This window comes from Carassius carassius, chromosome 28 (genome assembly GCF_963082965.1).
Source record: "Carassius carassius chromosome 28, fCarCar2.1, whole genome shotgun sequence".
NCBI lineage: Eukaryota > Metazoa > Chordata > Actinopteri > Cypriniformes > Cyprinidae > Carassius > Carassius carassius.
The window spans coordinates 8,486,446-8,500,923 of NC_081782.1; the positions used below are offsets into that span (position 1 = coordinate 8,486,446).

At 37.1% G+C, this 14,478-nt stretch overlaps 1 protein-coding gene across 3 annotated transcripts in view; it reads right to left on the bottom strand.

The window, feature by feature from the left end:
* The window catches only part of LOC132107855 (beta-1,3-glucosyltransferase-like), a 75,577-nt gene that overhangs the window by 41,677 nt on the left and 19,422 nt on the right, over positions 1-14,478 (bottom strand). For all 3 annotated transcript variants that reach the window (XM_059514157.1, XM_059514158.1, XM_059514156.1), the window contains exon 2: positions 14,063-14,109. In XM_059514157.1, the coding sequence (XP_059370140.1) occupies positions 14,063-14,109 (47 nt within the window). The remainder of the gene's footprint in view (positions 1-14,062; positions 14,110-14,478) is intronic.

Sequence of the window (14,478 nt, forward strand, 5' to 3'; positions counted from 1 at the left end):
TACACTTTGGAAAAGTTATATATATATATTTTGTAATATGAGCAGCCCTACAAGCTGGGATTGGTAATGCTGCACTGTAGTGTTGTCACGGTACCAAAATTTCAGTATTCGGTACCGATACCAGTGAAAATCCACGGTTCTCGGTACCAATTTCGGTACCAAAGCAAAACACAAAAATATGCCAATTACAAAAAAAAATTACTTTTTAGCACTAAAAATAAAACCAATGCCATTCTTTATACTTATTTACAATTGTGTTTAAAGTTTTTCTACAAGTTATATAATTATGAAAAACAGTAAACAAGTTTCACCCAAATTTAATTTGTCTTTTAATTTATTAAATTTAAACACATTTTATTTTTGGTAAATAAAGGGGATTTGCTATTAAAATTAAAACATGCAAGAAATATTGTGATTTATTTCTTTAAAAAATATTTTCAACAGTAGTAGCAGTATCACATACATTTTACTAAATAATAGTAATATTTCTACCACAATGCCTTTATGTAAAAATGAACTTTTAGGCCTAATGAATGCATATTTGTCATTTTAACTGAACTTAAGACTGGTGGTGATGCTTAAGATATTTTTGGTCATTGAGGGTTTCTGTAAAAAAATAGTAATAGATCATATTAATTATTATTAAAAGATAATACTACTACTAATTCTACTATCATACTAATGTATATACAATGCACTATGAATTGATGAGCTGCTGGGTTCATGAATATTAATCACGTTGTCTGCGTTCGGTCAAACTGATTTGCTGAAATGGATCAGCGCCAGCCAATGAAACTGCCATTTGCGCATTAGCTCCGCCCACTACCGGAGAAACCGCCCGGTATGTCTTCTGCTTGTTCGAAAATGAATATGAATAATTCTATATGAACGATTCAGCATGGTAAGCTCTCGCTCTCTCTCTCTTTGCATGTGTGAGAAACAGCGCTATCAGTAAAGCGACGGTGAGTCGTGCGCCTTCACAAAGAGTTTACAGAGCATCAATTACAGGTGCGCTGTGCGTCCATTGAGATGAACTGAAAAGTTCAGATCGCTTGATGGAGAGAGAACTCTGAAGCTCAGATGCTGAAATTAATGCAAGCGTCATGCGCTTCAGTCTATGTAGTAAACAAACCCGCACGTCTCTGCCATTCATTAATTCACACAGAGACGCGCAGAACACGGATTCATATTTCTAACAACTTTTGCGGCTTAACATTTACAGAAACTGGTCCATATGGAGATTTGATTAATTTATGCTAACTTTGACAAATTCCATGACTGTCCATATTAAAATGTAAGTTTCATTTTCATGACTGGATTTTGAGATTCCGTCCTCGTTTTCTGCTTCGCATAGCGCTGAACCGGGTTTGAACGGGACCTCGGTACTACCGGTACTTAAAGAAACCTGGTACCGTCACATTTAAATTTTTTTAGTACCGACTTGGTTCCGAAGTACCGGGTCTTTTGACAACACTACTGCACTGTAGGCTAATCATAGTTATTTATTTATATTTTTCATTATATTTTATTATGTGATATTGGTTTGAGTATTTTATTTAGTGGAGAACTTTGCAGCATTATTTAATTTCTTATTCTTATATACTTAAATATACTTATCTTATATATTAGGGGTGTAGCGGTACGTGTATTCGTACCGGACCGTTTCAGTACAGGGCTTTCGGTACAGTGCACGTGTGTACCGAATGACCGAATGCAATATTTTGTTTGCGGAACATATACATTTTCGTGTTTCCAAACGAACATATTAAGTGGCGGAAGTCTTCGCGTTCAGCGCAAATCCTGCCCTGCAGCTGATTCTAAGGCCTGTGACACACTGGCTGCGTGGCGTGAGCGTGGCGTTTCTGCTGTTTGTCAGTTGCGTGACGGCTGCTTCACGTTTTTTATGTCTTTACACACCAGAATCGTGCCTGACGCGGTGCTGACGCGCTGCTGCTACTGTAGGTGACAAAGAGGGAGACCGTCGAGGCGCCGACAGACCAGGATCTTGACCTCACTACAACAATATCTATACTTCATGTTGAGCATAAATATAAAGCCTACTGATAAAGGGTGTTTGACAGGTGCAATATGCCAGTGTGTCACCGGCCTGAGGTTTTCAAAAGGCATCACGCGAGTGTGAACATCACTACAACTAGGAAAAAAATGATTGTAATTCAAACGCAGCTCACATCGGCATTTAAACAGACCTTTGCTCTTAATTCCGATCGGTCCAACGCAATAACGAAATCTGAGCAGGTCTAAAAACTGAAACTGTTCATGCTGCACTTTACACTTTGGAAAAGTTATATATATTTTTTTAAATATGAGCAGGCCTACAAGCTGGGATTGTTAATGCTGCACTGTAATCATAGTTATTTATTTATATTTTTCATTATATTTTATTATATTATATTGGTTTGAGACTGAGAGTATTTTATTTAGTGGAGAACTTTGCAGCAGTATTTTATTTCTTATTCTTTTTTTATTATATATATATTTTATTAAAAAGTATTTAAAAAAAGTGTAAACAAATTGTTAAAAAAAGTTTATAGTAATAAACAACCTGCAGTTTAATGTTTGCATTTCTTTCCCTTACTGTACCGAAAATGAACCGAACCGTGACTTTAAAACCGAGGTACGTACCGAACCGTGATTTTTGCGTACCGTTACACCCCTAACATATACATATAGATATATATAGAAAGAATATCTGGAGTTTCCCCAATAGTAATTATGGCATTGTGGTGGTGTTCGTTTATGCTAATCTCGTAAATACGATAATTCCGACATGAAGCCAGAATAAGTCTCCCTGTATGCATAAATTTGCCATTCAATTATTTTTCTAAAAGAAAAACAAAATGTGGAGAGGATCCTCTGGGTTGTTTGAACTAATAAATCATGATTCCCCATGTCATTAGCTCCTGCGAATTGTGTGGTTTCGGTGCCCGGAGCTGTTGCTGTTCTAACCCTGAGCTCTCAGCTCAATTAGGGCATTAGGAGGCTCATTCTGCCACCAGAGCTGTCAGCGATGCCAGCCGACTGTGGAGGAAAGAGTGAATCGATCACACTTCCCGCTGCAAACTTTTGAACGAGCCTTCCCCACTCAACTCAAATCTCACATCCTTAGGGACAAGAGGCAAGAAGCAAGCAAATTCTAGCTATTTGATGCTCTCCCTAGTCATATTGGGGTAAATTAGAGGATAACGAGGAAAAAAGGAGATTGCTTTTGATTTATTGCAACCACTCTGCTAACAATTACTCTAGTCCTGAGCTCCAAGGAGCCCTCGGAGAGCACAGTTTAAACAAGTCATATATCTTTTCACAGGGCAAAGCATGGCACATCATTACAGTGAGAGGGAGAGGCTGAATTATCAAGGTGATGTTGTGAATCATGGCACGGTTAGAGGTTCGATCCACGAAATCAACCATTGATTTGATTCTGAAGCCCCAAAGGAACAGGAAAAGCAAAAACTCCAAAGGGCTCCATCTGTATCATCACCAGCCCTGGTTTCCCATCACCGTCCTTGCTCCAAATACACAATGGAAGTGTGTAGCTAAGAGAAGTGGTGAGATCTGGTGATAGTTTATACAGGACAGTATTTCCTTGATCTGGATGAAATCAGATTGGCTGACTTAACACAATTTCTTGGTATACACTAATATTTTGATGTTTAGGTCAATAATATATACTATTATATATATATATAAAGATGCATTAAACATTACAATTGATCAAAAGTGACAGTGAAGGCATTTATAATAATATTTCAAAAGGTCTACATTTCAAATAAATGTTCTTTTGAACTTTCTACTCATCACAGAATCCTGAACATAAATACATCGACGTTTTCACCAAAATTAAGCAGCACAACCATTTTCAACACTGATATTAAAAAGTAATTCTTTTTGAGCAGCAAATCAGCATATTAGAATGATTTCTGAAGAATCATGTGACACTGGAGAATGGAGTAATGATGCTTTGTAATGATGTAATTCAGCTTCGCCATCACAGAAAAAAAAATTACATTAAAAATAATGTTTTAGATTACTGCTTTAATGTAATTTTGGTAACATTCCTCTTCATATAGATACATTGGAAAATGTATTTCTTGCTCTTTACCATCTTATTAGGGCACAAAAAAATACAAATTCACATTTTTATTGTTTGTATCCACCAGGAGGGGGTATAAATAATGTGTTTTTGTTGAGTATCATATTTTTAAAATATACATCTGTTCATAGGCCTACATATGTATTTGTGTGTATACACATCTGAATAAAATCCATGTATTGCTGACCTAAAACTATATCTTGATTTATACTCCTTAAAGGGCAACATATCTCCTGAGATACAAACATTTATAGGCAGATTCTGAAAACCCCCCCCATTTTAGGGTTAAAATATTTTTGTATCCCAAATTTTTGAATGGTACTTCCAGGTATTTTTTGTCAGTTTGCCTGAAGTTGAAACAAGCAATTTTTAGGATGAAATAGGCTAATCGCTGGATTTGCCAAAGCCTGCAACATTAGTGGCATCAATTATTTGAAAGATATTCATAGTTTAAACCATACCACATTAGCAAGTTAAGTAAATAATCACGAGCAGATCATTAATTATCACTTATTAATAGCTAAAAATTCAGATCACACATTTCAAAACACATTAGAATAATGAGACACTATTTAAATGATTTATCTTTTGCACAGGTCTGATCTATTTAACATAAACCTGTTTTTAAATGACAACTATAAAACAAAAACTGCAGCTTTAAAAGTCAACTTTTTTTTAAATAAGTGAGTCATTGCTAGACAGAAAAAAATGGCTACATTCCACACACAGGAGTTGCAAAATTACATCTTTTCAAAATCGACTAGTCAGTGGGATGTCTGAAAGTCAGTCACAAAGCTCTGTATAATTAGGCTGGTTTATGTCCACCAGAGACCATCAGATGTGCTTCGGTGGATAAATGTATACTAAGTGCACACTTTCAATAGGTTAACTGACAGATATTGAACAAACAAGTAGGCAAAATAACAACCATAACCTTTAATTGCACAGAACTACCACAGTCCTCACAAAAAAAAACTATGCATACTAATAGGAACTTTGCACACAGCAGGTAATTTGAAATCCGACAGTAACTGTCTTGAAATGTACTGTCGAGGATGGTGAATTTGTTACAAAAGCTCTGCTTTGAAGGCTGTGGTTTAATGGGTCTGAATTTAGTCACATAACTTCTTAAGGTTAATTGACTGTCAGCGTGTTAAAAGCCTTGATGAGAAGTTGTGTGTCTAAATTCAACCCCTGTAGCGAACTGCCACTAAAAAAATTAGGTTCAAAAGCATTTCCTCTTTTCCTGTCTATTTCTTTTGAAATGAGGCATGTCATCACTGATTAAATTGTGCACATCTTCTCCCTCCCACCATCCCATATATGTAGATCACCCAACATTGTGCCACACAGCTCCCATTCACACAGAAATTTCTCACTTATATGCAGGTTTCCTTTCACAGACTCATTTTCATCATAATCAACAGGGGAGCAATAGAAATCAGTTTGAAGAAAGTGGATAACAGGATGCCAGGCAAAATGTCCTCACAGACTATAGTTGTGCTGTCAGGTTTTTGATTTGAGTGCAATGTGAGGAAAATGTATGCATGGGCAGAATGGACCACATCAGAACTGATTTAATTCAGTGCCAGGGGTGGGTAGAAGGCACTGACTTAATTAGGTTCTGTAGTTTAAGTCAAGCTCAAGGGTTTCCCCTCCTCTTCTTTGCACGTACTTTCTGAAGCGGACTAAACAGGAGAAAATGGGCCAGTGCAACAGCTGTCATCTAGATAACAGATAAAATACAATAGAGCGGAGGTGGCTGTATCATGTTACTTTGCGGATGACACAACCCTGACCTTCTTTTGTCTACATTAAAAAAAAAAAAAAAAGAGAGAGAGACTTATTTTACCCCAAGTCTACGTGCTGGAAAATGATAACATTCCCAATCCCACTATCATCCACAATCTCTGTACTTTTTATACACACACACACACAGTTAAATGGGGAATGTTCACTGTTAAATAAATTGTCTGATAATAGTTTATTAATTTATTTAATTTATTATAAATTGCTTTAAAATTTAAATGTTTTATTTTGGGAACAGACTTTAACCTTGTTTAAAAATTCTCTGAAAAGTGCTCTTTCTTCCCAGTGTTGTTATAGTTGACTACGACAACAAGTCTCAGTTAGCTTAAGCCTGGTTCACACGGCAGGATAATTAGGCCGATTTTAGCCCCGATTCACCCCTTCCGACAACCTTAAGGATGCTCCGATTATCGTAAAATAATCTGATCAGATATTCCTGCCGTGTGTGGTGTGTTAAATCTGCTCTCCTCTGCTCGGAAGGACGTCGGTACCGCTCCGATCTCAAATCGGGGATATCCAACATGTTGGATTTATTTGGCCCGATTTCTTCTCGTGTGTGGTGTCCCCTGAGGACAAACGATCACGCAGCCTGTGGACTGTGGCGTGTAGCCAATCAGAAAGCGAGGTGACGAGGCGGCGAGGAAGTACCGGGAAACAAAATCAAAACAGCCGGTGGCATGGCGCACCAGAAAGTCCGGTGGACGTCGGAGATGGAGGACCAACTCGTCGACCTGTGGCAACACTGTGAATGTTTGTCTCCACTTCTTTGACCATCGCCTTTTCTTGTTTTTCTTATGTTTTTTTTTTTCGGTTAAAAACAAAGCACAAACTATGGCCACTGCATCATCTTTGTCCGCAATGATTGTTTACTCTGAAGTCACGTTTGATCTCGAGGGATTTTGCGAGATTTCCCATCTGAATGCTCGGGAGTCAAATCGGTTCATTTGTGATGTGTTGATTTTGCCGTGTGGCTGCACACCACACACTGTACGACCAAAACTGTTAGACCCGTGATTTTTTTTATCGCCGTGTGTGGGGTCTCTCAGGTTTGGAAAATCGGCCAACAATTTTAAAATCGTCCCGTGTGAACCAGGCTTTAAACGCAGAACACGTAGAAAGGACTTTTAAATAATATAACAAATAAAAAGAAAACAGATATAATAGAAAAAGAATAGAGCAAGCTAGTATTAAAGGTATTTTTTATAATTGTATAATAAATGAAAAGAAAAAATATAGAATACAAAAAAAGATTAGAAAGCAAGTTAAGATTTTTTTTTTTTAAGATTAGAATTAGAATAGTGAGTGCTAAAGTTAGAGGGTCAAATAAAGATGGAAGAGATGCGTTTTAAAGCCAATTCTTGAAGATGGCTAAGGACTCAGCTGCTCGGATCGAGTTGGGCAGATCTTTCCATCAGGAGGGAACATTTAATATAAAAGTCAGTAAAAGTGACTTTGTGCTTCTAGGAATTCAATTCATTTCAAGTATAATACATAAATTAAAAAAAACTTTATTACAAAGAAAACAATAAAACATTTTTTAACTCTAGAAGGTTTATTTTTCCTGCAAACATATAAAGAAAATTATAGTCCAAGACAAAACCGAGAAGGAATGAAGGACAATCTCTACCCACCAACATGTGGTACACTGAGAACATAAGAGACAAAAGCAATGCACCCAGAAGAGAACGGCTTCATGTGGGCAGTGCTAGGAATATCAAATAAAAAGCACAAGACACATGTGGGACTCATAAAATCTTTTTCCTTTCTTTACAAGGTCATACATGAAAATCATAAATTCAACACATTGTGGCATCTCAGGGCTGCCGGGAGCCTGCTTTGCTGCTGATACAGCCTTCAATAAACCAATTATTATTCAATGGCCAATGGCAGAGTCAGAATTAACTTCCCATCCTGTCCCATCCATACCCTATAGTTTAAAGAATAGTCTTCATAAAGCTCATCAGAAAAACAGTTTCTCTCCGTTGATGACTGATCTGAGTCACGGGTCTCAAGATAATCCCTTACGATGGCCGTTTCTCATCCTTCTGCAGGAAAGGAACCATGCAAGCCCAGAAAAGCACCATTCCTTCACCATTCCCATTGCTTCCAAGTACGTCAAAAACACTCTTCTGTGGGATTCAGAGAGATTATCAGAAAGGACAGTTCAGCACAGATGGCGAAGCCCAGAACTGCCAGTGCAAGCATGCCGAGATTGCAAGCAGCAGCAAGTAGCTCGAGTGACATTTGCCAGCTGGCTCTCGATGTCCTTCAGCTAAACCAGCACTGACAGGACTGAACCTGCTTGAAGAAGTTAAAATGAATCACCAGTCGTTTCACATGGGCAAGGCTGCTTGAAATTACAGGGCCAAGCTTAATTGGAGTTAGCTTTAATATGTGTGCATGTCTTCCAAGAGCAATTCAATCAAGGGAATCTTCTGAAACATCCTTGATTGGAACCTCCTTTCTTTTTTTTTTTTCATAGGTTGGTTCGCTTTCTTGGTTCTTATGATAAATGGGAGAGTATTCCAGCACACACCAGTGACCTGTTGAGTCTCATTTGCCCTCTGTCCCCTGAGCCATTGAGATTCCAACTCCAGCGCTGTTTCTCAAGCTGCATGACCAATGCAGCCGGTTCTTGAGGGAAAAGGTTGACATCAAAGGTCATGCATGACTGAAAAGTTGAAGATGAAAACTGCACCTTGGTATATCTTTTATGAGCTCTTTGTTATGCTGTAAATCACATGACTTGCAGGTTTTTCTCCATATATTAAGCCAAATTGTAATCCCTGACCTGTATCGAAGAGCAATGACAAGTGCACGACCCAACCATATTATTTGCATGCAATCACTGTCCTGTACAGACATGCTCTCACGTGAACTGCATAGCTATTATGAAGAAAACATTAAAAAAGACGAACTTTCATAAAGTAAAAAAAGCACTTTTCCTGCAACCCAACACTAGGATACCTTTATATTTTAAAACATGCATCTTCTTAACACATTGGTGACTCCTAAATTAACGCGAGAAAGTTAGTTGCAAGAAACTGTACAAGACAGCAATTTCATTTTTAGCCTGACTTCTTTTCTAATACATTAAATTTGCAACAATGTCACTGAGATCACATGCCAAACCTGACTGCTATAATGCAATCATATCAACCATTCATTCATCCATCAGGGAAAGTCATTAGCTAAAACAGGAACTGAGGAATAAGATACAACTTTGTTTCAAAACTAATGCTGAGTGCTTATGGTGTCACATTTGTTATACAGAAGTTAAAAAATTATTTTTTTTAAATATAATATATACATTAACCCTCTGGGGACGGATTGGGCGGTACCGCCCAAAATGGCATACTTTTACAAATGTGTAGTTATCTCAAAAACTATTAATGCTAGAGAGATGCGGTTTTTTTTGCCGTCTTCCTCAGATTCCACTGAAAACAGCGGTATCCAGTTTATATATTAAACACGCTTCCCTTATTGCGCAATACCACTGCGTAAACAGGCCAATGAAAACTATTATGTTAGGCAGATTCAACACGCAACAACCAATGTAAAAACCGCTGGGAGGAATATTTTTCTAACCCAATCAGAGGAAGGTTACCATGATTTATTCTAGCCATTCAGAGGACTCTGTAGCTCTGCTGTAGCCTTGTAAAAGCTGGGCTGGACTATAGTAAAACGACCTCCAGCCAGGTGTAATCAATAACCGATCGGAGAATCAGCATGAGGTGGAGAAAGCAGAAAGCGATCGGAGTGTTACAGAGTATTAGCGAGCACAAAGAGATAAATTCGAGAGAGATATAGCATTATTACAGAATTGTTTTATCAAAATTGCAAGCAGTAAAAGATTTAGGGCAGAACAAGCTCTGGAACAATTACTGGAAAGTGACGAGGGGAAATCTGGAGCAGACTGCTTTTACACAGATGACGAAGTATTTTACCAGGATGGGGAAGATCCATTTGAGGACTGGTATGTAACTTCAAATAACCTCTTTATCATTATAATTTATTATATCATACATCTTGAGTATGTATATGTTTTGGATTTTTAGTCAGATAGCGATTGAGGCATGAAATATTTGTTTTAGTGTACCATACTACTCTTTCCCTGTAAACTCAGTTCAAGAGTGGTGTGCAATTTGTTTCAATAGACTGACTTACTCAACTAAGTAAACTGCTCAGGTCAAGAGAGGTGAAATGTGTTTTTAGTGTACAGTGGAGTTTCATAGGGTTACATGAGTTTATAGGAGTTATTTTTTCTACATTGAATTTTGACACAAAAAAAGCTTCCAGTTTGATTGTGTATTTGCTCTGATGCAGGATGCAGACAGGACAACTCGCCGCACACCCCTACCCATTGTCCCTTGGACCCAGCAAACCCTGCACACAAGCCTGCAGATGTCAGAAAGTACTGTGAGCACTGCAAGGCAAGCAAAGTGTACAAGACCTCCTGGCCTTGCTTTGCTCACTGGCATGCCTAGGACTGTTTGTAAAAAAAGTTAATTATTTAATTGTTCTTTACACATTTGATTAAACAATAACACATTTCTGTCAAGCAAAGAGTTTGAAAAATTTTTTTTTTTTCAAAAACTGTTCTATATTGTGTGTTTTTCAGTAATAAATGACAAAAAAAAATCTAATTTTCGTTTTTGAAATTCTCTAGTTTATTGTACAATTTTTCACTCATACTTCCTTTATAAACACATTGCATGCATGCTTATGGTAGCTTAGGGTCTTCTGAATCCATCGATACCAAATACATGGTGGTCCATCATCATTACATATGGTTTATAAGCCGAAATGTAAAAATAGAGAAAACAGACCAAAAAGGGCTTAGTCCCAAAAATGAAAAAACGCCTAGGACTGTTTGTAAATAAAGTTAATTATTGAATTGTTCTTTACACATTTGATTGAACATTAACCCATTTCTGTCAAGCAAAGGGTTTGAAAAATATATTTTTGGGTCAAAAACTTTTCACTTTTGTTGTGTGAGGTAGGATTTTCAGTAATAAATGACAAAAATCTCATTTTTGTTTTGAAATTCTCTAGTTTATTGTACAATTTTTCACTCATACTTCCTTCATAAACATATAGCATGCATGCTTATGGTAGCTTAGGGTCTTCTGAATCCATCGATACCAAATACATGGTGGTCCATCATCATTACATATGGTTTATAAGCCGAAATGTAAAAATAGAGAAAACGGACCAAAAAGGGCTTAGTACCCTAAGGGTTAATTGTCTAAATTGTAATAATACTTAATACTAAAATTGTCCATTTAACCTTAATTTAGCACAAAAAATTATTTTTTATTTGTATTAGTGTTAAAATTAACGGGATAGTTCACAAAAAATGTATTCTGTCATTAATTATTCAATCTCATGTTGTTCCAAACCCGTAAGACCTTCGTTCATCTTTGTAACACAAATTAAAATATTTTTAATGACATCCAAGAGCTTTCTGACAGCAACGCAACTACCACATTCAAAGTCCAAAAAGGTAGTAAGGACATTGTTAAAATAGTCCATGTGACATCAGTGTTGAACAAAAACAACTTTACTCAACAATTTATTCTCTTCCGTGTCAATTTCTGCCGTGCATAAAACAGTCTTCGTAAACATGTCTGAAGATTTTGACAGGAAGGATGACTTGCAATTTTTTTTTGCCCGGCCTTACTTATTCAAAGCAGAAAATACAGATGATGAACTAAGTGAGATAGACGTTCTACATCAGAGCGTCAGGTCCTGCGTCATTAGCACCACAAGAATGCGTTGTAGTCCTCTCATGAACACGTGCCTGACACACAAGACTGACATGGAAAGAAGAAATCGTTGAATAAAGTCATTGTTTTTGTTGCGCATAAAATATTCTTGTAGTTTCATAAAATTGCAGTTGAACCACTGATGTCACATGGACTATTTTAATGATGTCCTTACTATCTTTCTGGGCCTTGAATGTGGTAGTTGTGTTGCTGTCTATGCAGGGTCAGAAAGCTCTCGGATTTCATCCAAAAATGTTAATTTGTGTTCAGAAGATGATCGAAGGTCTTACAGGTTTGGAATGAAATGAGGGTGAGCAATTAAAGACAGAATTTTCATTTTTGGGTGAACTAATCCTTTAACATGTTAATTTAGCACAACTACTACATTTTATTTATATTTTAAAAGTGTTAAAATTACCTAATCTATATAATCATTTCTACTGGATGATAACAGACAGCAAAGAAAGAGATGACAGAGCCAGTTACACACAAAACATGCTCTTGTGTCCAGAAACAGGCAGAAAGTCTGCAGTGGAATAAAATAGAATTGACAAAGATGAACAGCTTGGAACTTCACAGACAGCCATAAAAATTCTACATATTTGCCAAGATGCTACAGAATGAATGCTCAAGTAACCTTCATGATTCTTCATTCAAAAATAAATCACAACCGGACCTCCCTTTTTTTTTTATCTCTCCCTAATCCTTTCTATGTCACTGCATTATTTCTTAGGAAATATTGATTTATTTAATTGTGATTTAATTAAATAATTTCAGCATTTCAGCATAATGTAATTTATGTTCAAATCGACTGACAGCCCTAATCAAACACTGAAAAGGCAGAAAAAGAGAAACTTCAATGATAGCAGCAGCACCATTCATTTGGATCCTTGATTACAACCAGTCAATCCTCTCACCCCATGAGCTCGAGGATGTGCTGTCTTTGAAGAGCATTGATTTAACAGTAGGAGGGCCTGAACAATTGTCCATCCTGTCATCCAACTGCTGTGCAAATCGAGAGAAGCTTCTCAACTATTTAATGTCTATTTCTTCTACTCTCCATCTGTTTGAAAGGACCTAGTCGGAACTGTTCATTAAAATGGTATTGATAGAAAGTATATAGGAATGGTTATCCTTTATTTACATTCAATCGACCATGAATGCGTGAACCTTCAACCATACTAGTCAGGGTAAAAAAAACTGAACTATTCACTTTAAATTTCACCTGCTTGAAGAAAAGAGAACAAAATAACAAAGAAAAGGAAAAAATTACTAAAGACCCAAGACAAGCAAGCACATCCTGACCCCAGGTCAAGGTCTAAACACAAGCATATCACATCTTCCTTTCCACCAATTCCAATGCACTCACCTTCTCTTTGCCCTCCTCTCTGTCCCTCGTTCCCTCTCCTGACCCAGAATGTCAGTGGCATTTCTACTTTAAACTCATAAAAGTGACAGCAGAAAACGAATGCATTAACTGTGAAACCTATCAGGGGAAAGCAGAAACGGCTGACGCAATAAAAGAGACTAGCGTTACTTGCGGCGAGGATCATTCTCTCAGCATTTCAGCTGTGAAGGCCCCTGTCAAAGTCTCTTATAGTTAGACAAACTCAATGCAATGCTTATTGCAAGACAATGACACAGCCTGACAATGTGAAGATAGATGTGCTACCAAGTAAAAAACAAGTAGTGATTAAAATGCAGAGATTAAATTAACTCAGGGATGCACTTCTTGGCGACTAATGATAACCGATAATAAACAGTATGTTGTAATTTTTTGGCTAGTGAAATTTTTATAACCTGTTCAACTCCAGAAACTGGACATGACAATGCATGAAGATGATCTGAGCAATGCATAACTACTGCTTTTTTGGTGGTTTAATAATATGCTTTAGACTGTTTCATTAGAGCATAGAGCAACAGTATCACGAGTCAAATGAATCTAGACATTTTCATCATGCAATATGAATATGGTTATGTCTTCCAACATGGTTGTTTGAGGAATAAAAAGCTTGACACGGCAACAGTTAGGGTTACACAACTGTTGAAAAACAAACAAAACAGCATGCCAGAAACATATTAATCACTGCAACAACCATACAATCCCAGTATTTCATCCTTCAGTATTGGCTTATTTAAATTCAAATGGCAACTTTTTTTCCTCGAAGCTAGTGTATATTCCATATATTATGGGTGTAATTGTAAGCTTGCATTCATAGTGCTGGATAAACAAAACATATACAAGCGCTGATGGGTCTTGAGGCGAGCATACCAACAACAACAAAAAAAAGACTTATATTTCTGATCTACAATTTAAAATCAATGTGCATTCATACTCTTGATACACAAGAGTTAAACATGCGTCAGCCCTTACCTTTGTTGGACTCTCCACATCATTTCCCTTTGCAGTGATGAGGGGCACTGGAAAAGAAATCAAACAGAAAACATCACATCTCAACAATGAGGGCTCCATTAACATGCTGACAGAACTGCAAGTCTAAAAGCCCACGACTTTCTAATGTAAATCTCAGGTGTTTCTTTAAGAAGAGGGAGTTAAAAGCCAGCTGATTAGAGGAGAATCTCTTTTCCTTTAATCTGTACCAGCCTTTAGGGACTTCTGTCTGCACCACATGTATTTTGCAAAGTTTTTCATTAGAGCAGGAGAAGCTTCTCTCAAATTGCATTTCCATTGATCCTGGGAAGAGAGTCGTTTTGCAAGGAGCCTAGAAATCGATATCGAGCGTCAAAACAGCAGTTGCAGAGATGACTTTTGGTGCCAGTGAAATCATT